The sequence below is a fragment of the Argopecten irradians genome, chromosome 2 (assembly GCF_041381155.1).
Source record: "Argopecten irradians isolate NY chromosome 2, Ai_NY, whole genome shotgun sequence".
In the NCBI taxonomy this organism is placed as follows: Eukaryota; Metazoa; Mollusca; class Bivalvia; order Pectinida; family Pectinidae; genus Argopecten; species Argopecten irradians.
The window spans coordinates 16,608,256-16,635,045 of NC_091135.1; the positions used below are offsets into that span (position 1 = coordinate 16,608,256).

General features: G+C 34.2%; 1 protein-coding gene across 1 annotated transcript in view; it reads left to right on the top strand.

Moving 5' to 3' along the window:
* The first annotated feature begins 5,273 nt into the window (after positions 1–5,273).
* Positions 5,274–26,790, top strand: part of LOC138316469 (rifampicin phosphotransferase-like) — a 43,893-nt gene continuing 22,376 nt past the window's right edge. Inside the window, exons 1-22 of the mRNA XM_069258163.1 lie at positions 5,274–5,659; positions 10,104–10,232; positions 12,627–12,814; positions 13,486–13,742; positions 14,272–14,337; positions 15,070–15,183; positions 15,456–15,565; positions 15,705–15,760; positions 15,982–16,034; positions 16,839–16,966; positions 17,285–17,432; positions 18,203–18,389; positions 18,688–18,750; positions 19,027–19,076; positions 20,505–20,671; positions 21,176–21,246; positions 21,702–21,766; positions 22,584–22,731; positions 23,085–23,202; positions 23,511–23,605; positions 25,972–26,043; positions 26,297–26,403. Of these exons, the coding sequence (XP_069114264.1) occupies positions 10,127–10,232; positions 12,627–12,814; positions 13,486–13,742; positions 14,272–14,337; positions 15,070–15,183; positions 15,456–15,565; positions 15,705–15,760; positions 15,982–16,034; positions 16,839–16,966; positions 17,285–17,432; positions 18,203–18,389; positions 18,688–18,750; positions 19,027–19,076; positions 20,505–20,671; positions 21,176–21,246; positions 21,702–21,766; positions 22,584–22,731; positions 23,085–23,202; positions 23,511–23,605; positions 25,972–26,043; positions 26,297–26,403 (2,369 nt within the window). The 5' untranslated portion in view covers positions 5,274–5,659; positions 10,104–10,126. The remainder of the gene's footprint in view (positions 5,660–10,103; positions 10,233–12,626; positions 12,815–13,485; positions 13,743–14,271; positions 14,338–15,069; positions 15,184–15,455; positions 15,566–15,704; positions 15,761–15,981; positions 16,035–16,838; positions 16,967–17,284; positions 17,433–18,202; positions 18,390–18,687; positions 18,751–19,026; positions 19,077–20,504; positions 20,672–21,175; positions 21,247–21,701; positions 21,767–22,583; positions 22,732–23,084; positions 23,203–23,510; positions 23,606–25,971; positions 26,044–26,296; positions 26,404–26,790) is intronic.

Sequence of the window (26,790 nt, forward strand, 5' to 3'; positions counted from 1 at the left end):
ACTTGAGACGGTACCTACTGAATAATTCTTGAATAAAAAAGACATATTATTCAATGTGGACTTCAAAATATCCTTGGAAAAGGCCAAAAGAACAACTTTGAGCAACCATGTTATCTCAGGTAGTGAAAGTAAAATGTTTTGCTTTTAAAGTCTTTAATAAACAAGCTTTATTTATAAAGATTCCACCAAAATGAGTATCAATGGTATTGTTAATAATAACCATTTTTATCTTAACAATCCAACAAAAGCATATTTGGCTGTTACAAGGACATAATTGTGCAATTTTCATGTTGCCATACTTTGTCCCTGTGTTGATTCCAACTTATGTTTTTGGCAATCTGTGCTGTCCTTATAACGTTCTTGCCATACAGTAATTTGTAAGTATCTCATGAAAACATGTAAGTTTATATTTGGCTTCAAAGTTAGCAAATTATGCAAATATCCCTATTTTCTGATTGTTTGGGGGGTCAAGAAAAAATCTTTCCTAATTTTTTATTTGAGGCGACTTTTTTTCTTGTATAAAGTCAGATCTGTATAAAAAAACAAAGAAAAAATTCTGTTGCAAATATTTTGGGTTTAAGATCCTATCTCTACTGGACTCTGAGTTGGTTGTTTGTCCTTGTGATGAAGTCTCTGGGCTCTGTTTCCCTGCCTAGACATCAACATTAGAGTGTAACCTATGCTCCCGTTGAACTTTCATGTAAACGGAGTTGAACAGTAGCTGTTGAGCCGCAATAACAAATTTAGCAGTAGCAATAAGGAATCTTAATATTCTGAGAGTGGTTTCATCCGTCAAAATTCAAGACTTAAAAACCATAACCATATAAAACAAAGTGCATCATTTTGAAAAAAATAGCATACCTTTCTGTTGTTGTGTCCATTTGCAATGCAATGTTGCATAACTTAAGACAATTGCACTGCAATTATAATAAAGTGATGTTAAAATGATATGTCCGTGATGTGATAAATCCATTTTAACTTTCTTTACAATATGGTCATTAAGATTTTTATAGAAATTTTTCATTAAGATAAGTGCAATAAAATAGAAATGCATTGGTTTGTCAATGCGAAAAGCGTGAGTTTCATTAAGTCAGCTGGTATACTAGAGTCCTTTAATATCACATATGCTGGCATTTGCATTCATATGGACAAGTTCCGACCTAGTCGTCCAGAATTGGACGAAATTGTACATTAACGTGGTCAAACATTTAGGATTTGAAAAATAAAAACATCTCTGTAAAACCGATGTCAAAAAAAATACCATTTCAACCGATTTTACAGTTTTACATTTTAAAAGTTGACTTAATTCAGGATCTTGTCATTGCTCTTTTTCTATTTTCCTTTTCCCTAAGTTGTCTTCCTTGACATCGCCTCATTTTTTGGCCTTCGGTTGAGCGTTCGCCATTGAGAGGAATAGTCTAGTCAAAATTGCCAAACTTCAAAGAAATTGCAACAGAAACAATTCAAGTGTTTTTATTACTATCACAGACTTTAAATAACATATAAAAAAACCCGTTATCAGATCAGAGGAAATGTGGTTTCTTTAAGGTCAAAACTTGCACGTCAAAAGCGAAAATTCCATGAAAATCAATCTGATTAATATATGGTCAACAAATATAATTACGTAGTTTGCCGTCAATTGCTAATAAAACAGCTTTGAAAATAACAAATACTGATGAATAATTTGAAAAAGTGTTAAAAACATTTATAAGATTGGTTTAAACGATTTTTTTTTCACTCTTGGGACGATTTGATTTGAAAATGCGTATTAACTCACAAAACGTTGCAAGTAATGTTAAGTATGCCAGAACAATAATTGAAGAAAAACATACTTTTATTCTAAATTTAAATCATGGATGAGATAAATCCATTTATAAAAATGAAATCATCAAACCACTTCTAAACATTGCATCGGCATGTGCTGGGCGAGTTGACTTGGAGTCAACGCATACTAGTTTGACGACGAAAGTCACTAGATTTCTTTAAAGACAATGCAGTTTTCGATATATTTCTTCATAAAGATATATAATTTAATTCATCAAAGAAAATAATATGCAGGAAGTATACATAACCCCCCCCCCTGAAAAAAAGAAAGAAAAGACACAAGACGTATGTTTAGAAGTGTTCTAAAATGACCATAGTCAATGGAAGGATTTAAAGATGCTCCACCGCTAACAAATGGTATTTTTTCACTATTAAAAACAGGACCAAGCGATTTAGTATTTTTCTTCAGTTACAAAAGTTACTTACTTTACACCATTACCACCATTGAAAAGTTTGAGTTTCATATTTTACTCCAAGTTAGGAATATAAAAAATAATTAATTGCATCCCGAAAAAAATTGTGGCACTATATCCTATATGGAATGAAGTACTGATTGGTCTTGCACCAAAGGCAAAATAAAGATTTTTTGTGTTAATTAGAAATATATATATACACGATTAAACACCAATTATTGTTCAAATGATTAACATTATTTATGCTCTGCCGGCGGTGGAGCATCTTTAAGCAAACAAAAGAAAAATTATCATTATTAAAAAAATATGTCTAGAGAAGATTCGGATGACACAATGGTCAAAACAAAGTTATTTCCATGACCTTTATATGTACATATAATATGGCTATCGTACTAAGTAACAGCCAGGATTCTAGTACTAGTAGTTGCAACTTACCGGTATAACGAAAATTCCCAAGAATTTATGTATGATATATACATTGACACGACTTTACAAATTCGACGTCATACATAGATATATAATAAGTTAAACTATCCAGGGGCGTAGTTAGGGTTGAAACAAACGTGGATGCAATGTCATTCCCTGTCGAATTCCCTCCAAAGCCATTTGTTCACGAACAGTGCAATCAATCCAGGAAACCGGATCGAATTTCTACAACTCAGTTTTTATATGTTTTACAATGAGGTAGTATACAAAATCCAAATAAATATTGAAACTCAGGATTGCCGTCCCTGCCTAGCTGGACACTTTTAATATTGTAGGTGTATTCATAATAATTTCAATTCGTGCCTTAGCATACCATTTGTAAAGAAACAAATGTTGATAACACAAGTATTGTATTTAATATTTAACAACAGTGATGATAAATACAGTGATATTGTCAAAATAGTCTATACATTACACATGATACAACTACATTTTTCTACTCATCAGACACCCTCTCTCTGGCTCATTCCATACCATTGCTTCCCTCTCTCAAGCTCACTTCAATATCACCTATCATATTTCAAACTCACCGTCGACTAGTCTCTCTTGGATACAATTGCTGGTATGTGTATCCTATGAGAAGTCACATAGCCATAGATATTACGGACCTCCGACCCACCCACAAACAGACAAACGTAGATGTAAGTGTAGTAATACACAACATTCGCGTCAGGGCAAAAATTGGGAAAGCCAGTCAAGACTTAGTTAAAGTTGTATGGTCTATCACTTTCGCTCTTTTTGTCATAGTAAAAAACTGTATAGGTGCTATACACATTTTGCTCCGTCTGTCCGAGGTTTAAACTTTCTTATTTTACCACTTTTTATCAAGTTGCAGCACTGGAAGTATTTTAATTATAAAAGTGAAAAAATCTTTTTAACGTGTACACGTAAAAAATAGGCTCGAAAGATGCCGAACTCTTCCGAACATCGTCGCGACAATCTCGAAGTAACACGAGAGTTGTGAAACCAAGAGAAGTTAGTCTGAAGAGAAGTGTCAACAATTTTTCGTAAACAAAACACGTGGTCGACCATAGCAGACTGGATTTACAAAGAAACTAATGCTCGCACATTACAATGTTTTATACACACAATATTGAATTACGGCAATGTGTGAATTAGATGTTTCAAATACTCGCACTGTGGACATAAACCAGCACGATTTGCTCATATTAGCCAGAAGGAAAACGTAAACAAACACATGTGCGCTTACGCTAGTTACCTGGATCACCACGTGCAGGACGTGTGGACATCAGTCACGTGATACGATTCGGAATTTCGACAAAACCCGATAGTAATGAATATGGCGGAGATTGAAGGCGTTTTATTCACAACCAGGAATATATGATCCCTAGATTTCGGCTCTTTTATAGACTGACATATGTTTTTGGGGAGCTAAATCATCAAGTTACATGTCCATATTCAAATATCAAATGTTCAAACGACATATTGTTACAGCGAAAATTACAAGAAATACAACTTTAATTACACCTTGGTACATTATCATCTGTGTTCGAAAGGAGAAAGAAACATATCTCCAGAATTCAACTTTATTATATATAGCAATTAAAATCGATCTTTCTAAATATTAATATTTTAACATCTAATTATCAAAAATACTTTGATATAAGTTTATAATATTAATAAAATAACTTGTATTTATATCGTCACTTACGAAGTGGAGTTGGGATATTTTTCATTTAATATTATTTCTCTGTGAAGGCAATCCCAGTAACTCTGATTTCTTTCTATTATATTTGTATACCCTTGTGATACTATAGTGATTACTACTACTCGATATTTTGGATACAGTCATATTGTCAATACTAGTAAATCATTGATATATATATATAAACGTGACGCTACCTAAATTGGTACACTTTTTAAATAAATTGTTAAAATTTTCTTACGTATGCTTTAATCCAGATTTTTCATGTAACATTCCACACTAAGATGCCTTCAGCTTTAATTCCATGATCTGTTTATTTGTCAGCAGTGCATATACATGTATTTATAAATAGAGAGCTTTAAAGCATGCCCGGTTCAGCCCTGTGTTTCAGCATGTTAAAAACATGATAGAAAAATGTTGGAATTCGTTAAAGGAAAGATCAAACATTTTTTAGTTGATTAAAGCCACATATCTGTCAAAAATATCCCATTCAGTAATTGTTTTCCGTGTTTTAAGATATATGGTATTTTTAGGGTTGTCGCACGACGCCGTTTCCCGGATTTTTTTTTTTTTTTTTACAATTTTGCTCAATATGTATTATAAAGTGTACCAATTTGGGCAGCGTACCAATTTGGGTAGCGTCACGTTAACTTAAAAAATTCACGTTAACTTAAAAAAACTTTCGGTAGAAATTATTTCTTATGGAATATATGACTGTTGCATTATGTAAGTATACTGTTATTGAGTTTCGATGGCTTTTATCCCATTTCCCCTGCATGTGTTCATGTATGCCATGATAAATACAGTAGTAATAATATACTAATAATACTACAGACTATATCCAAATTCCCAACAGGGGACCATAATACATGTATCACGTGTAGGGGGTTGAAGTGAAAGTAGCTTTCATCACTTAACTTTGTACATTAGAGTTATCGTCCTTAGCTATAGGTCAAAGACCATTTCCGGGTTGAAGGGATACCAAATCAAAACAAATGAGCTGTAGGCCTATGTTGTTTAATTAACTGCACATTTAGAACCAAATGCTATAATCAACTGAAGTCCTGCTTTATGTATTCAGTACACTTGGTTATTCCGTGGTAGGCATCTGACTGATTGAGAACACAGGTTTACCGAGTGAGCGATATTTAAACGAGCCATGCCAACTAAGCATGACGATTGTTGCTGAAGTCGAGCTGATCTGGGTCACTGAGGACGACAAGGATCAGACCACATTTACGGACCGTGTAGCGAGCTGATAAACTTACAGGTAAAACAGCATCACTGAGCTCTTACAAAGCCAAAAAACCGATCGGAGGATGCATCGATTTGGAAAAAATAATTGCTGCAACAAAAGTTTCATTAATTGTGATTCATGTCTCTATTTATTCATTTAAGAGAAGAAAATGTTTGTGGTGATGTTTCTGTATATAATCGTTCGAGATTAAATCTAGGCTGATCATAGGGACATACAGACATTTGATAGAAACTATACATGCATGGCGCATAAACCTTGTTCACTTAATGACTTAAACAAAGCATTAATAAGTGTTAAAGCACTGTAACATGCTTAAAATATAATCCAATAAATGATTGCTATGTATCAAATAAGAGGCCGCTAAGTTTCCACCCTAGTGCACTCTAATGCACTATACTTTTAAACTTGTAGTGTACTATAATTACACTACATGTAAACTAGCTATAATAGGCCAAGTGCATTTCACATGTGACTAGTATATACTACCATGGTTTTTACCTGGGCTGATGAATTAAGATGTCATGTCATGTGATATATTAAACAACAATTTGCCAACTAGTGCATACAAATAGATTTAATTTTACCTATTGTGACAAGGTAAAAACACATGTAACTTGATTTAATTATTCTTTGTTAATTTCAATCTAAAAAGTGCGGGATACATTTTAAATCATCATTAAACTACACTAATTATAATGTGCTATGAATATGTATATTTTATTCAATCAGTCAATTATAATTGAGTGTCTTCACAGACATACAATAAAGTATGTGACAATCACATGTGTACACTCAATGTATCTGAAATAGGGTCTGTTGTCATGGTGACAAGGCCTAAGGGCATAGTCCCCCAACCCTATTACAATAAAGATCACACGTTATATACCTATATAGCTGTACATATGGTGATGATCAGTCAGGCATCTGTTATACACAACCACACATACGCCTGGCCTGGTCAGTTATCCTCATTCACATCGACCCCAGGGGATCCAAGATCACATGCTGTGAGAGCCTCTCTTATCTTATAAGTATAGTATACCAGCTCAGTCTGTCAAAGCCCTATGGTTGTGATTCACACACCATGCACTGGTATATATAAACATTTAAATATATCATTTTCAATTTTTGAAACTAAAACTCTTTTTCAAGTATTAATATTGATAATGATTTTTCTTTAGAGATATGTATATCAATCATGTAGTAGATATATAATGACAGAATTTTAGTGAAAGAAAATATTTGTACCATATACCTGGTATACTGTACATTCTATTGTATTGATATCATACATCACATATCACCCAGATTTAACACTTCAAATGTATACTGTTTTCATACAGTTTAATGAATTAAGATCAAAAACCCTATATAAAATAAATAAGTGTTGGACTAGACCATTGATACAACAGCATGATCATGATAAGAATATAAAATAAAAAAATAAATACTATCTCAATAAATTATGATATTTTTCATTTCATCTTTAATTATTATAATTATTTTTGCATGTTTTAAATGAAAAAAGAGTATGTAATATATATATTAAATGCACACAAATATTTGTATTACATAAAAAATGAGAAACCTTTTATTTCATAATTTAATATACCCCGTAGATATTATCCCACTTTGCAATTGGTATACAGTATAATACTAAATTTGTATTGCACGTACACCACCTGGCTGTGTTTCAGCTTGAGATATTGTTCAGTGTATACACGTAAAATAGCAGTATGTAGCATGTACTATATATATGCTATTTACATTTTGTTGACTATGTATTTTTTTTGTGAATATACATGTACATGATGTATTACTAAATGCAAGTACATGTATAATATTTGTATTCCAAACTATTAAGATTTTATAGGGGACAAGTAGGGCCCAATAGTGGGAAAGGAGGAAAATCCTTGATATTGTGACCATAAAGTACTTTATAAATTTTAACTTGATTTGGTCAAAACTGTTCTTTGGGGAAGGGGTGCAGAGTTTATATAAATGGTGGTTACTCTGCATGGTTATCGCATTTGATCCTGATTTGCCAGCCTATTATAGGGGAAATAGAATTCAAATTAATTCCTTTGAATTGCAATGTACTTGTCATAATGTTTTACATAGATTGTAACCAAATTTGGCCAGAAACATATATAGAGGGATCAGAGTTTGTATAAATCTTGACTCTGACCCTCTGAGGATGGAGAGCTGGTCACTTTAGACTATAGGGAAACAGGTAAATCTTTAAGTTGCTACTATAGTAACGCTCTGTATGGATTATATCATATCTTTTCTATAATTCCTATGCTTAATTGTAATTTAGATTAAAATTGCTTCTTCTCAAAAGTTCAGCTTGGATTGTAACCAAGGCCAGATAAAAGTACACACGGACTTCAAAAACTAGGTCATATTGAATACAAGTCTATAAACAGCCTGTCATGATTCTGCTTTTATTGTTGGGTTTTTTTTTTAAATTCAAATATGATTCAATTTCAGAGGCATATGACCTTATACAAATTAAAATACAATAGCTGATGAATGACTGCAGTGAGACCCTATGATTTTACACCTTGTAAAAGACCATCTTTTAAGGAACTAGCTTCAGCAATTACTACATACACATGCATGTACACACTCTAATCATTATAACCTCATGTTTCAACGATATCACTTTTACAATTTGATAGTTGGAATATGTGATTTCTCTGTATGTAACTGATTTATGTACAATGCTTAGTGTGAAAATTGTTGACCACCAATCTGTCACCAAGTGGTTGTTGGGGGACCTGTGTAGTTGTGAGGTGTACATCAATCTGTCACCAAGTGGGTGTTGGGGGACCTGTGTAGTTGGTGTCCATCAATCTGTCACCAAGTGGGTGTTGGGGGACCTGTGTAGTTGGTGTCCATCAATCTGTCACCAAGTGGGTGTTGGGGGACCTGTGTAGTTGGTGTCCATCAATCTGTCACCAAGTGGGTGTTGGGGGACCTGTGTAGTTGGTGGTCCATCAATCTGTCACCAAGTGGGTGTTGGGGGACCTGTGTAGTTGGTGGTCCATCAATCTGTCACCAAGTGGGTGTTGGGGGACCTGTGTAGTTGGTGGTCCATCAATCTGTCACCAAGTGGGTGTTGGGGGACCTGTGTAGTTGGTGGTCCATCAATCTGTCACCAAGTGGGTGTTGGGGGACCTGTGTAGTTGGTGGTCCATCAATCTGTCACCAAGTGGGTGTTGGGGGACCTGTGTAGTTGGTGGTCCATCAATCTGTCACCAAGTGGGTGTTGGGGACCTGTGTAGTTGGTGGTCCATCAATCTGTCACCAAGTGGGTGTTGGGGGACCTGTGTAGTTGGTGGTCCATCAGTCTGTCACCAAGTGGGTGTTGGTGGACCTGTGTAGTTGGTGGTCCATCAGTCTGTCACCAAGTGGGTGTTGGTGGACCTGTGTAGTTGGTGGTACAATAGGATGTTGCTATGCTATACAATATGTGGGTGGTAGCATATCAGAAATATCTTTCTTAAATCTTCCCACGTTTTTGAGAATTAGGTGAATTGTTTATTTGCCGAATATCAACGAAACACAGTACATTTTGGATTTCCCCTTTAGTGTTTATTATTAATTCTCGTCATTCTAACACACAACGTTACAGTCTCTATTGAGTTGCTATAGCTGGCCCATACTATAAATTGGTTTATTCCGGGCATTGGTCTTATTTAAGGCCAGGATCTCTCTCACTTTGGTGTCCACTTATAACTTTTTGCCCTGTACTGTTTTCTGTTTGATTTATGTACCTATTGTGCTTGTGAGTACTTTTCCATACTAGGTGTTCTCATCTATCAGTGTTACTTCCCATTGTTTCTCTATTTGTCAGCAGACCAGTGACAGAGTGAAATGAAGGGAAGTAACTCTTGATAGATCAGAACAGGGGTTTTTGGCTCAATGTATATAAAACATCAGTTCATCATTACCCATTGCAAGGAAAACAAGAAATTTTGTCATGTGAATAGATATTAATTTTGACTTCAGGAAATGATATTGCACCAAAATATTTATATGAACAGTTAAAACAATTTAATGGTTTGGAAGCGAAAAAAGGTAAATAAATTATATGAAACCTTTTATTATATTGTGTAAGTAGATACATATGATTATAAAATAATTTCTAACAATTTTTGAATAATAGAACACAATAATAAAACTATTTAACCATGACAAATTAAATAGGACTTTGTACTATAGAAGGATAACTAGTCCATAATTTGGATGGACACTGTAGGACTGCATGGTGTTAGACTTTTTATTTGTAAATGTGTCACCCATATTTTGGTTTAGGAACAGGTGCTGGTAAAGTACATTATGTTGTAAGTAGTTAGACGACCTCTGGACCGACCTCTGGCCTATACAATTGTGTGGAAATGTTTCAGTTCAGCCATATCCTCTGTTGACTTGGAAGTTTACACTTCAGATCATCCCTGTCTGTGAAGGAAGATGATGGAGCCCTGGTCAGCAGCTCTAGGTCTGATTGTATTCTTCATAACATGGCAGCTGTTTCGTCCTCAGAACTCTCCAGTGTGTGGAGTATACAAACAACCAGGTAAATACATTTATACAAACAACCAGGTAAATACATATACAAACATACAAACAACCAGGTAAATACATTTATACAAACAACCAGGTAAATACATTTATACAAACAACCAGGTAAATACATTTATACAAACAACCAGGTAAATACATTTATACAAACAACCAGGTAAATACATTTATACAAACAACCAGGTAAATACAAACAACCAGGTAAATACATTTATACAAACAACCAGGTAAATACATTTATACAAACAACCAGGTAAATACATTTATACAAACAACCAGGTAAATACATTTATACAAACAACCAGGTAAATACATTTATACAAACAACCAGGTAAATACATTTATACAAACAACCAGGTAAATACATTTATACAAACAACCAGGTAAATACATTTATACAAACAACCAGGTAAATACATTTATACAAACAACCAGGTAAATACATTTATACAAACAACCAGGTAAATACATTTATACAAACAACAGGTAAATACATTTATACAAACAACCAGGTAAATACATTTATACAAACAACCAGGTAAATACATTTATACAAACAACCAGGTAAATACATTTATACAAACAACCAGGTAAATACATTTATACAAACAACCAGGTAAATACATTTATACAAACAACCAGTAAATACATTATACAAACAACCAGGTAAATACATTTATACAAACAACCAGGTAAATACATTTATACAAACAACCAGGTAAATACATTTATACAAACAACCAGGTAAATACATTTATACAAACAACCAGGTAAATACATTATACAAACAACCAGGTAAATACATTTATACAAACAACCAGGTAAATACATTTATACAAACAAACCAGGTAAATACAGGTTTATTTACAAACAACCAGGTAAATACATTTATACAAACAACAGTAAATACATTATACAAACAACCAGGTAAATATAGTTTATACAAACAACAGTAAATATTTATACAAACAACCAGGTAAATACATTTATACAAACAACCAGGTAAATACATTTATACAACAACCAGGTAAATACATTTATACAAACAACCAGGTAAATACATTTATACAAACAACCAGGTAAATACATTTATACAAACAACCAGGTAAATACATTTATACAAACAACCAGGTAAATACATTTATACAAACAACCAGGTAAATACATTTATACAAACAACCAGGTAAATACATTTATACAAACAACCAGGTAAATACATTATACAAACAACAGTAAAAGTTTATACAAACAATCAGGTAAATACATTATACAAACAACCAGGTAAATACATTTATTCCAGGTAAATACATTTATACAACAAACAACCAGGTAAATACATTTATACAAACAACCAGGTAAATACATTTATACAAACAACAGGTAAATACATTTATACAAACATCCAGGTAAATACATTTATACAAACAACCAGGTAAATACATTTATACAAACAACCAGTAAATACATTTATACAAACAACCAGGTAAATACATTTATACAAACAACCAGGTAAATAGTTTATACAAACAATCAGGTAAATACATTTATACAAACAACCAGGTAAATATTTATATAAACATCCAGGTAAATACATTTATACAAACAACCAGGTAAATACATTTATACAAACAACCAGGTAAATACATTTATACAAACACCAGGTAAATACATTTATACAAACAACCAGGTAAATACATTTATACAAACAACCAGGTAAATACATTTATACAAACAACCAGGTAAATACATTTATACAAACAACCAGGTAAATAGGTTTATACAAACAATCAGGTAAATACAGTTATACAAACAAACAGGTAAATATGTTCATATAAACATCCAGGTAAATACATTTATACAAACAACCAGGTAAATACATTTATACAAACAACCAGGTAAATACATTTATACAAACATCCAGGTAAATACAGATTACATTTATACAAACAACCATGTAAATACATTTATACAAATAACCAAGTAAATACATTTATACAAACAACCAAGTAAATACATTTATACTAACATCCAGGTAAATACATTTATACTAACATCCAGGTAAATACTTTTATACAAACAACCAGGTAAATACATTTATACTAACAACCAGGTAAATATGTTTATATAATCATCAAGGTAAATATGTTTACATAAACATTCAGGTAATCACATTTATAAACAACCGGTTAAATACATTATGAAAAACCACTTGATCAATTGATAATGGAAGTCATTGAAATTTAAAAATTTACGGTGTGCAATGATCTATCTTTAAAATATCCTACTAAATTGGCTTATGCTAGTTAGATTGTAATCAGAGATAAAAGTTTTTAGTGCTAGGGAATACTGTCATGTAAAATTCACCTAAATTTCTCTGGCAATTTCACAGGAAGATGGTTCTGGCTGAAAAAGTTGGCCTTCATCATGATTTTTAAATTACGTCAAAGAAATCACAAGGTAGCTGAGAAGCGTATCCGGAAGACTGCAGAATTGCTGGACAGGAACCGAGGATATGGAGCCGGAGTACTGGATCCAAGCTCCATGGAAACTGTTGCTCCCCTAGATCCAGATCCTTTTGTAAGTACCGTATTCAACCCAATATCCGCCCCATCCCTATAAGCGTCTTTCTTTCTTTTTGAATCAAAGACAGAATGAAAATATTTTAACTGTGGAAGTTTCTTTATTGATTTCCTTTTCGAATTGATTCATGGTTTTATATATATAATATATATTACCTTATGTTTTTATGAAAGGTTAGTCCAAAGTTGGTTTAATTAAGCGCCCCATTATTAGTTTAATCATTTTAGGCCCTGAGGGCACTTATTGATAAATTTATAAATATAAACTTTATTTATATTACATCCATTGAGAAACAAGTTATACAACTTATGTAAATCACTCTCGATGGCCCGGGTATAAGCGCACGAGGGGTCTTAGTGTGGGAGGAAACCGGAGTGTCCAGAGAAAAAACCCACGTGATCGGGCAGGTGACCCCAAACCTTTTCATGTCCTTGCCGGGGATCGAACCCCAGCCGGCTAGTTGAAAGGCGATCAGCTTAAGCACTACACCACCCGACGCCCCAAGTCAAATTTGGTATGCTGTTTTCCCTAAATTTACACCTTAAATTATTAAAATGTTGTAAGAGCAGGGAAATTAGCTGCCTATTTTCTGAGGCACATTTCAAATATAAAAAATTCAGACTGGTATTTACAAACTAACATTGCAGGAAAGTATTATATATTTTCAGGGCTTAGATACTGTGTATTTTGGTGGTTTTAATAATGATGGTGTGCGCATTGTTATTCGCTACTGTCGTCGTCATGAGAGGCGTGGAGAAATCTGGCTATTTTTAGAAGTTCCTGAGATAGGTGTGTTACAACATCCACTTCATCCAGACACTTACGTCATCAACACTAACGGTCGGGATTACTCGACGGGTGGGCTAAAAATAGAAATGGTTGAACCAATGAAAATGTGGAAGGTGTCGTTTGATGGAACTCTACGGTAAATACAGTACATGTATAACAGTCATGTTTTCATAAAAATAACAGTATTTACTTTGAAAGACAAAAAATTATTAAGACATTATTTAATTAGCTTCAAGTTATTAATAATAAATACATACATGCACGATAAAATGTAATATATGTTACCGTATGGCTAAATGTAAAAGGTTATGTTTGCTTATTTGGTTTGCTGTGCCCTTATATATTAATTATTAGCCAGGATAAGTCGAGTCATCTTGAAATATCTGGCAGATGGCTACCATGAAGATTTCCTCACTGAACAGCATCAGGAAAGCAATCATGTTCTATCCAGAGTAGTAACAGCACAGTATTTAACCGATGTAATTATAAAACCAGGACAGCACAGACTAGAACATTTCTCTGATTTCTGAGAAGTACAAATTGACATTCTGTAGGTAAGGATATGATAGTATGCTGACATTTCATAAAGAGCTAATGTAATATACCAGATAATTTTGTGAAGATTACATATAGAACACTGACACCACCTCTTTGCATGATTTTAGACATGGCCTATGTAACAATTTGGAAAACAAGGGAGGAAGACTTGTCAAAGTAAAATTTTCATTCAAGTAAGTACAGCTACCTGGTCAGATGTGTAGAAGTAAGTAAAACCCCCTATAACTCAAACAGTAGGGGACCAGATCAATAGTTCGAGGAATACAGGGTATTCGACTCATCTGAGGTTGGTCATGATCGATCATCAACAGTTAAAACGTCTGCTCTCAAACTATGACAAACAATGCATGTCAATGACATTTTAGTTACTGTGATTTTCAGCATTTTGAACTTTTATGAAAGCAGTTTTTGATAGTTATGTCAAGTTGAAACAAATATGTTTAACATAGAAATTAATGTTTGAAAATTTCTCAATGGCTGAACACCTGTCAACGAATATATGGTTTAATACTATGTATTTGATGAAATGGGAATATATATCTGTTCGAGGAATAAGAGGTATTCGACGAATAGCTGTTTGAGCTATCCAGGGTTTTGTAAGAGGAAATACATAGAGACACGGACCGGATCATGTGATCAGTTTGAGGAATGAGTGATATTAGAGGAATGAGGGGTATTCGAGGAATGAGTGGTATTCAAGGAATGAGGGGTATTCGAGGAATGAGGGGTATTAAAGGAATTTGGGGGGTAAGAGTTAGAGGGGTTATATTGTATTTCTATTTCTAGATCTATATTCGGTTTTTGTAAAACTTTGTTCAAACATGAAATCCCTATGCTGTGATAATGCTGTATTATGTTTTACACTTATATTGTATTTGTATTTCTGCGAAATTGTACACCACCAGGTGGTGCTGTAATACAGATCCCTTCAACTTTGACACCGACATCAGCGCGTCAGCCATTGCAGATGCTATTGCCAGGGAAAATTGGGACCAAGAGTTTTGGAAAAGATTGAAAAGGTAAGAAGATTTGAATTATTTGACGATTTTCGGATTCCCTGTCCATAGTACAATGAAATGATGAAGTTATCTCTACCCATCATAACATCTATATCAATCTTTGTCTATAACTCCATTGAGTAAAATTCATTCACCCCTAAAGTCACATCTTAGGCTCTTCTAAATCAAAGACTAGACCAGTCCATTATGAAATTTCTGGGGTGCATTGGTTAAGTACTGGTATTACACCTACATGACTCCGCCTATTACTAGGCTTTATTCTCTGTCCCCAGTAAACACCAGACACATTATGAACAGTGGGGAGAGATGACCGGTCCACTCAAGGTTGAAGGTCATGATGATGTCCAGCTAACGCTCAACACTGTGAGGGACCATTCTTATGGTAATGCTATTTTAATCTCTGAAATTTATCATAGTATTTAGAATTATTAGTAGAAATGCTTGGCATTTATGAAATTCCTGTAATCCAGATATTTATCAAATCTTGCCTAATGGTGAATGACCATGTGTTCTGTTTGAAGGGGTGAGAGACTGGCGTATGTTCTACAGATATGCTATCCACTTCATTCGCCTTGAGGTAAGGAAATTTATATTGATGATATATTAAAGATAAGGCAGTACTATATATAATTAATATGCAGTAGGTATAAAGTTTGTTTGGTGTTCTTTTATCTAATTTGATGTTGTAGTAACTACCAATATTAAAAAATATGCTACAAATAAGGGGAAGGTATATAAACAGAACAAGAAATTCGGCAGTGCTACATATTAGACTTATAATGTAAAGTTTTGTTTCAGAGTGGAATGACTGCCCAAGTTGGAGTGGTTAGTTTACCCTCTACAACATCCTAGTAAGTAATGATATCTTTATACATACACTTGTATTCCCTTAGTAAGTAATGATATCTTTATACATACACTTGTATTCCCTTAGTAAGTAACGATATCTTTATACATATTCTTGTATTCCCTTAGTAAGTAACAATATCTTTATACATACTCTTGTATTCCCTTAGTAAGTAATGATATCTTTATACATACTCTTGTATTCCCTTAGTAAGTAACGATATCTTTATACATACTCTTGTATTCCCTTAGTAAGTAACGATATCTTTATACATACTCTTGTATTCCCTTAGTAAGTAACGATATCTTTATACATACTCTTGTATTCCCTTAGTAAGTAACGATATCTTTATACATACTCTTGTATTCCCTTAGTAAGTAACGATATCTTTATACATACTCTTGTATTCCCTTAGTAAGTAACGATATCTTTATACATACTCTTGTATTCCCTTAGTAAAGTAACAATATCTTTATACATACTCTTGTATTCCCTTAGTAAGTAACGATATCTTTATACATACTCTTGTATTCCCTTAGTAAGTAACGATATCTTTATACATACTCTTGTATTCCCTCAGTAAGTAACAGTATCTTTATACATACTCTTGTATTCCCTTAGTAAGTAAAGTATCTTTTTACATATTCTTGTATTCCTTTTCCTGATCTTATTCTAACTTTTGCTTTACTGTAATTTGCCTTTCCTTCTTTCTTCCCAGATTGTTTTCTTCCCTGCATGTCAACTCTTTCAATCATTGTTATGCCCATTGACCATATGTATACAAGATTTATCTGATTTGTCACTACAGTTTACAGGTAGGGTACCTAAACTATCCATGTGGAGCTATGTACCCTGTGTCCAGCTGTGATATCAGACTATGGGATATTGCTGAAACTCCAGAACCTGCAAACAGTTATTCTTTTAATTTTATTGCAGGTAAATAAAATAATCCAAATGTATTTTTGAGAAAGTGTGAAAGTCTGATATTTTTTCTATGACAATAACCTATCTGTCAGAAAATCATAGTTAAAATACAAATGTGCTTTAGAGTTGATTACATACATGTTCATGAAATGTTCAGTTTTTAATCCAAGTTTCTGATTCCATACATGTACAAGAAATGTTCAGTTTTTAATCTGAGTTTCTGATTACATATATGTACATGAAATGTTCAGTTTTTAATCTGAGTTTCTGATTACATATATGTACATGAAATGTTCAGTTTTTAATCCAAGTTTCTATCACCATTCACAGGTGGTGATGCCTTCCATGTGGAAGTTAAGGGGGAGACAACTCCAATTTTTTACCACTGCGAGGATCGAGGAAGCAAAATCTTTGAGAAGTTTTGTCAGTATAAAGTCAATGGTAAAAAGGGATACGGCCTTGTGGAGTTCCATTATAGGTAGGGATACGGCCTTGTGGAGTTCCATTATAGGTAGGGATACGGCCTTGTGGAGTTCCATTATAGGTAGGGATACGGCCTTGTGGAGTTCCATTATAGGTAGGGATACGGCCTTGTGGAGTTCCATTATAGGTAGGGATATGGCCTTGTGGAGTTCCATTATAGGTAGGGATACAGCCTTGTGGAGTTCCATTATAGGTAGGGATACGGCCTTGTGGAGTTCCATTATAGGTAGGGATACGGCCTTGTGAAGTTCCATTATAGGTAGTATTTATTTCCAGGTCTGTGTTTCTCTTACAAAAATATATTGTGAAGAAAAATTCTCAATGATTAACTATCATAAACAGAAAAAGTGACAGAATTGTACCAAGTTTCCTATGCATGGATTGTATAAAGATAGTTTGGGGTTGAATGGTGTTACATGTTTTGATATATATACATGTATTTTATTTTATTGACTGACTTTGTTATAGGTCATCAACGATAAACTCTCTCAACCTCAACAAAATAATGTCTAGTAAAGCACAAAAGGGTGTCTTGTAATAAACATGCCTGGTTGCTGCCGCTCATGTCTATGATAAATTTCATTGACACTAAAACCAATTTATGTGTTCCTTTTACTTCACAGTTGTTTAGATAGTGCAGCCACCAATTTTAACTTTGATTTGTTATATATTTATACAAAAGTGGTATCAATTTGTATTTAAATACATGCAGTAGTCAGATTTCTTTCTGTTCGCTTGTTCTGATTCATGATTGACAATTTACAGAAATCCAGAAGGGCCTTCCTTTGTGCTGCCAGAGTCACTTCCCTTGCTACAAGAGCCTGTAGCTGAGGAGGTCAAGGCCAATACTGAGAAACTCACCTTGACCTTCGATGAGGAAGCTTGTGGGAGCAGCAAACTTGTCGGGGGTAAAGGGGCACAACTCAGGCAGCTGTCGTCTATACAGAATAAGGTAATTGGTGAAATGTCAATATCCTTTTTTCCAATATGACAGGGTTATTTAGTGGTTGCTAGGGTGAAAATAGTTAAAACACAACTGTCTTTTAGCGGGGCTGGGGAAAGTCAACTCACATGTGCTATACTATAAGACTCTTTCAAATGTGGATGTGAAGGATAGGTATATTCTACCAAGCTTGCCTCCATTCCCAAAATCTGGAAATTTCCCATGTAAATATAGTGAATGTTTATAATTTATTCAGTTACTTTGGTCCAAATCAACACTGCATAGTGTACTGAGATATCTGTTACAGGTGAAGGCTGCAGTGCCTCGCGGATTCTGTATGACCTTGACCTCATTTATCAAACAAGTGGAGGTAAGTAAGGATTCAAATTTATCTATGCTGTTTTTCTTACCTGTTGGCAAATAAATAGACAGATAAATGGTGAAAAAGTAACAGCTAATTGGAAAACATTTATAATGTTTGGCATATTTTTGTGCCTATAGTGGCTTTATTTTGTTTTATAATTGTATAAGAAATGTGCCATGGAAGTCAATCTGATTACTAGAGCTATAACGTTTCTATGGAACATTTGTGATTAACTAAATATAAATAGATATCAATTAGCTGACCAAACTTGCTTTGTTCCAGAGCAACTCAGAGATCATGAAATCTGTCAACAACATTATGAAGTCTATAAGGTAATATGATCGTCTCACACAACAGTTGTTGTTCAATACCATATGCCAAACAACAATGCCCTCTTGAAGTTACAGTCAAACCTCGATGTATCGAAGGGACCGTCAGAAAAACTTCGAAACATCGAGACTTCGAATTATTCGTGGTTGAAATTAGACCGATTTTTTTTTACCTTTTACCATGACCAACTGTGGTAGTTGTGTACATGTTGTCTCTGTTCTGTACACTTTATAATGATTGTATTTATCACAAGCAAAACAAAATAAAAAGGAAGTATGCAATTAATCACATGTATTGCTATCGTTAGCAATACATATTTAAGCGATAGTTAATATTGCAGAAAGAATATAAAAACGAAAACATGTTGTAGAAACGAAACTAAAAAGGAGGAATCGAAAGCGCTACAACACCTACAAAATACTTCGATTTAGAATGATCGATTTGCTCCAGTATTTATGCCAAAGTTTTGCAATGTAACAGTTTTGAGTATGAGTTACTAATAATGTGGCTTGCTATTTACCGTTCCGTTAATTATACAAACCGCTACCAATAGCGGCGGCAAACATCAAAAACGACTAACTGTATCTTTGCCGTACTAATGATTTAATAAGACAGCCTGTTAAAACAAAGCACCGGGTATCGGCCTGATCAGTGATATTAATTATCTTGATGATATCAAGCAAGCAACACAAGCTGTCATAATACCTCTTGTCCGGCGAAGGGCCGTCGCGAGACAACTAGATGTGACAGCATGCCGCGGGGTATCGGCGAACACCTGATCTGTACAGGTAAGTTTTTATTCGAATCATCAAGTGTCAGTTACCTATGATTCTATAACAAATGGTCCATGAAAAAAGTTTGATACATCGAGAACTTCGATTCATAAAACTTCGATTCATACATGGGTTAGTTAGTAATGTTATATAGTGAAGAAATTCGGGACCAGACAAAAAGTTCGATACAGCGAGAAATTTGATTCATCGGAGTTCGAATCATCGAGGTTTGACTGTATTTAATAATTAATTATTATGTTTTTATGTTACATTTATCTTACTTTAATTGAATTACTTCTTGTGAACCAAACTTACCTCGGTACCAGGCAAGATCATAATCACATGGTTGAGTTTTCAAAGCAGGCACTTTTGGTTTGGTACCATTTGTGTTTATTTGATTTGACATGCTATTTACAGGCAGGGGCATTTAAGGGTGTGCCAGGATTAAGAGATGGAGGAAAGCCAGAGTACCAAGAGAAAACCCACTGACCTACGATTAGCACTACCAAATGTCACATGACAGTTTTCTTGACCATTCAGTCAATTCAATTTATCATGACAACATACAGAGAAAAAAGTCATTTTGAAAACCAATATTTTATGCATTTGTATGTAAGGATCAAAAGTATATATATATACAAAACGTTTCTTGTTTAGAGATGTAAATGAAGAACAGTTAAAGCTGGCCTGTTCTGACACGGTAGAATTCTTCGCCTCCATTCCTATCATCAGTGATGTACAACATGCCATTCAGGACAAGATGAAATTCCTGTTTGGTCAGGACTGTACCACGAAAACATTCGCTGTCAGATCATCTGCTGCAGGTAAACCTCCTTGACAGAGTTTTATAATAGTGGTAATACCCTGATACTTAATGTAATGAGATAAATAGTGTGAAATAATCTACTAGCTGGAAAATTCCAAGCGCAAGGTTTTGTGGAGAGTTAGATCAATTGAAAAGTACCTCCACCATTTTATACATTGATTTAGTCATTTCTTCTAGGTATGAGAGTAGATTAATTTGATGCATTATAATTAATTTTACTGTTAATTTACTATGACATTTTCTTTCTTAATATAATCTACAAAATGCTTAAGGCTTGCAGAAAAATCCTTGATGGTAAAACAAATCATAGACAGATAAGAAGAGAGGAGTCTTCTTTCTTACAAGGTGGTAGAGGAGATGCTAAACTTGAAGAATTGTAATAATTCTGAGAAAAATAAAAAAGAGAAAATAGAACAATGTTAATTAATGTTAATATATTAAAAATTCTAAAGTATCAACAGGTACATTCACATGTAATTCACGAACTGTCAAAACTTTACAGGTGAAGATGGGAGTGAAGCATCTTCAGCTGGTCAAATGGAGACATATCTAGGGGTCAGAGGTCAGACAGAGGTAAATATAGTGTATCGAGGATTCAGATGACAGAAAGGGGTAACTAAATGTGTCTAGAGTTCAGAGATCATACAGAGGTAAGTTATAGTGTAACTAAAATTCAGAGGTTAGACAGGGGTAGGTATGGTATATTCTAGAGTAAAAGGTCAAGCAAAAGTAGTTGTTAGTTTATATGATGCAAGAAAATAGCAAATGGCGATCACTTGATGAGGAAATATGTTAAGGAAAATGGCTAGATTCCAGTAGTCTGACTGTGTGAATGGGTAAGGTTCTGATATGTTTAATTTGTCTTAGTTTAACAGACAGTTAGGATACAGAAAAGGTACCTGATTATTAACATACAGAAATATGTGGATTTTAGGTTGTGGATAAATCATGAAATCTTTCATCTCTGGTAATAATATACGTTGTGGCCATTAATAATTGTAAAGCTTTATTTATTATCATTTCTATAGATATTCAATGCTGTGAGGAAATGTTGGGCATCAGCTTTTACTTACCAGGCCGTACAGTATCGCAGGTAAAGGGCAAGTTTCTCATTATATCCACAACTGTTGCATAAGTATGCAGTACTGAATACACACATAGAATAGAATAGAATCTCACATACAGTAAAACTCACTTGTGTCAAACACCGTTGAATCAAATACATCAGATGAGTCAAATATTCAATAAGTCCCAATTTTTCCTTCTTTTATTAGTAAATAAAGCACGGATGAATCGAACAGGGTTGAATCAAATACAATTTACGGTCTCTTCCTTTGAAAATATACCAAAGTTTCTATTTTTGTGTCGAACATTCCGGCCTCATGCTGTCTCAGGGTAAAAGTCAAGTCTCGGTCTGATTTACCAAACGTGACTGATCAACTGTAACAGTGCTAACAAACGTTAATGTTCAATCAAAACCTAATTTTCTTGTTATTTATTGCCTATCTTAAACACATAAGTGTGTCAAATGCCAAACGGGAAACAGTCGGTATAATCAGTATAACTTAGATGTCAATGTCTCCGTGAACCGTAATACACGGATGAGTCAAACTATCAGATAAGTCGAATATTTTGCCTGGTCCCCCTGACTTCCACTTATCCGTGTTTTACTGTACATGTATATGCTTATCCATGATATTGTTGTTTACTTTAAGATTTGAATGAATATTAAAAAATGGAAATGTATGTATTTTTCTCCAAATTTCCGGTTTTTGCTAGATTATAATTCAATACTATGCATTTATTTCTGATTATTGAAATGAATACAGCTACTTATAATCACTAGATCAACCATTTGCCATAATGTGTACACTTAAGAAAATGACTTTCATTTCTCACTTAAATGATAGACAAAGTGGGCAGCCAATCAAAGTTGCAGTAGGCGTAGTTATCCAGGAAATGGTCCTATCAGAGGTATCGGGTGTGATATTTACTAATGACCCAGTGAGTGGCAGCCCAAACTTAATGACAATCGAGGCCTCGTACGGATTAGGGGAGGTAAGTCTTACCTGTCACCGAGGTGGTGGCTGAATTTAAGTCTGTCATAGTAAACTATGAAATCCAGGGCACAAAATCTTTCCCAACAATATAATGGTCCAAGGATTTCTCAATATTTTCCTACTATTACCGATCACCCGAAGAATTCCAGTTTATACTGGAATTTTTTGGATAATCAAAGTACATGTACATGTTTTACTGGAATATACCCAGTACATGTATCTGAATAAAACCTGGATTCCAGGGGTAGGTTACAGCCCTAAAATAAGTTCAATATGTAGTGATTATAAAGTTATGTCAGTTTTATGACACTTTTTAAACTTTAACATGACCTGTGTTTGTTATATCGTTAGGCTGTTGTATCAGGGAAGACAACTCCAGATACTGTCACCGTGTTCCGTAGCTGGGATAACGATCTCTCAATCAAGGACACTAACATTGGTGACAAGAAAATCAAAATTCAAGTTAAAGGTATAGTGCTTCTTATGGTGCTAATTTAGTTTGATAAATGGACAGGACCATTAACACTGTAATGTTACTCGTGTTGGTCCTGTCTGGTTGCCTTACTTCCTACCCTCCAGTCCTGTCCTATCCTGTTGTTTAGCTTTCTGTCCAGTCCTGTTCTGATTTAGCAAAGGCTTGTACAAAATACTTTGACGCACAAATTTAAGTGATACAGCACTGTTATGTACAGATGAAAACTTTGGATCTAGATAAATGGTAATTTGACTTTGCTTTTGATTCCTCATGATGATTTTGTGAAATGTTTTTTATTACAGAGGATGGGGGCCTAGAGGAGACCGAGAGTAACAATGGCAGTTCATGTTGTCTGACAGACTCCCAGGTGTTACAGCTGTCAAAACTGGCACTACAGGTAGGTCAAAGGTCAAACAGTTAGTGCTATAGATAAGTCAAAAGTCAAAATCACAGGCGCTACAGGTAGGTCATAGGTCAAACAATTGATGTTTAGTAGATAAGTCAAAAGTCAAAATCACAGGCGCTACAGGTAGGTCATAGGTCAAACAATTGATGTTTAGTAGATAAGTCAAAGGTCAAAATCACTGACACTAAATTAAGGTTAAAGGTCAAACGGTTGATGCTATATATATGTGGAATGTTAAACTCACTGGAACTACTGGTAGGTTAAATGTCAAACAGTTGGTGCTATAGATGAAATGACTACCAGACACTACAGGTAGGTTTAAGGTAAAAATGTTTGGCTAGGTATAGTATAAGGTCAGACCTTACATTAAGTTTGTGTTGTTTTGTATTATGCTATTTTCATACAGCTGTATGCATACATTTACTAACTTATAGGTACTGTTGACCAAATTTCTATCATCAAACTATCTATATTATTATGAAATACAGTGGAACTAGGTTAATACGAACTCCAAGGGACCGAGATAAAACTTCGAGTCATCCGAGTGTTTGAATTAAGCGAGTTCTGAATTAGGTCTACTGACAATCTCTTTACATGGTAATAGATTTACTTGTTCCGTGTCATAAAACAATGTGAGCAAGAACGATATCAAAATTATCAATGGTGGTTGAAAAATTATAACAATAAAAACCAAATTAAATCCGAAATATCGATTCATCAACTGCAGCCAACAATTTTTTTTACGCACACAGAAATAACAGACATGACTTACGTAACTGAGACACATGTGTTCATAGGAAGTTATGTAGAAAGTAATTCTGCGCATGTCAACTCATGATCAAACGATGGTGGCTGGTGAACGGTATTAAAACGGTTCAAAGCACTAACAATATTCAGACCTTGATAATTGTAGCATCGCTCTATAAAAACAGTGATCGTGTACGGCTCCAAGTTGTGATTGCTTTAGAAACACACTGCCAGGTGGCTAGAGATTACTTCCGCTCAAGTGATCACATCATGGATGTGACAGGCGCCCGAGAGTACCTGTTTTCATCATGTCGCCATTTCAGTCGGGGTAATGTTTATGTAAGTAATGAACATGTACTGTAGCTTTACAATTGATTATCACTGATGATTGTTGATACAATATAACTAAAATTCGTTGCTAAACATTAAACAGTTTTTTTCATGTTTTTGTAGTTGTAAGCAGCTTTTGAAATGCTGTTTTACGGCACATTTACGAAAAAGAAATCGGCATTTTCGGCGATTTCGTTGTCCAAACAAATCTCGATTCGAGTTATACCAACTTTTTATGTATGATTTTTGTCATTCTGACCAAAACTTTACTTCGTATTATCCAAGTTGTTCGAGTTTTCCAAATTCGAATTTTCAGAGTTTTGTAAACAAAGTTCCACTGTATTTATAATAGGAAAATAAACGTAAGTCTATGCTATATTAATGGATGTGACTCGTGTGTATGCTATATTAATGGATGTGACTCGTGTGCATGCTATATTAATGAATGTGACTCGTGTGTATGCTATATTAATGGATGTGACTTGTGTTTATTCTATATTAATGGATGTGACTTGTGTGTATGCTATATTAATGGATGTGACTTGTGTTTATTCTATATTAATGGATGTGACTTGTGTGTATGCTATATTAATGGATGTGACTCATGTGTATGCTATATTAATTGATGTGACTCATGTGTATGCTATATTAATTGATGTGACTCGTGTGTATGCTATATTAATTGATGTGACTCATGTGTATGCTATATTAATTGATGTGACTCATGTGTATGCTATATTAATTGATGTGACTCGTGTGTATGCTATATTAATGGATGTGACTCGTGTGTATGCTATATTAATGGATGTGACTCGTGTGCATGCTATATTAATGGATGTGACTCGTGTGTATGCTATATTAATGGATGTGACTCATGTGTATGCTATATTAATTGATGTGACTCATGTGTATGCTATATTAATTGATGTGACTCGTGTGTATGCTATATTAATGGATGTGACTCGTGTGTATGCTATATTAATGGATGTGACTCGTGTGCATGCTATATTAATGGATGTGACTCGTGTGTATGCTATATTAATGGATGTGACTCATGTGTATGCTATATTAATTGATGTGACTCATGTGTATGCTATATTAATGAATGTGACTCGTGTGTATGCTATATTAATGAATGTGACTCATGTGTATGCTATATTAATTGATGTGACTCATGTGTATGCTATATTAATGGATGTGACTCATGTGTATGCTATATTAATGGATTTGACTCATGTGTATGCTATATTAATTGATTTGACTCATGTGATTTATTTTAGGTAGAGACTTACTTTGGCAGTCCTAGAGATATTGAATGGGCTTTATCAGCTGGCCAGTTCTTCCTACTACAGGTATATATATATATATAACACATTACATCAGTAATCAGCATATTTGTTGTACACTTATCTTTATATGTTTAATTCAGGAATCAATCCCATACACATATGACAAAAACAACACTTGGTGATAGCCATGAATATATTGTTTTAATTATACACATGTTTTACTGTAGGTTGTGTACCATTTATAGACTGATATTGTACAAGTTGATATTGTTATAGACATACCTGATGTTTTTTATGTTTCCATGGTACCCTCTAGGCTCGACCAATCACGACGCTGGACCAGGACACAGAGGAAGAGCTATGTTATGAATTTGATGATGCATTGGTCACACATAGGGAGTGTCTTACAACAGCTAATATAGGGTAACTCATTATAATTTGCATCACTATATTAACATTCTAGTAACATCCAGGGTGATTTAAGGACAGTACCCCAGAGTACTTGGAGAAAAACTCACTGACCATGTATGATTCAAAACTGTAACCTAGAAGTGGACAGCTTGTTGAAACTAGGTTGTAACCCACTCGGCCACCTTTGGCCCTGAAAACTGTGCTCAATATTAGTACATGGTAATTATGTACTTCATAATTATATTAATATGGTTCCATGAAAAGGGCCAAAAAAGTAATCATAAGTTAGCATATATTAAGTAAATATAAGGGTTTTGAGATACCAAAATTATGTAGGTAGAGATCGATTTTATCATCGATTAGTCCCACCTACAGTGATGTGATTTTTGTGACGTTGCA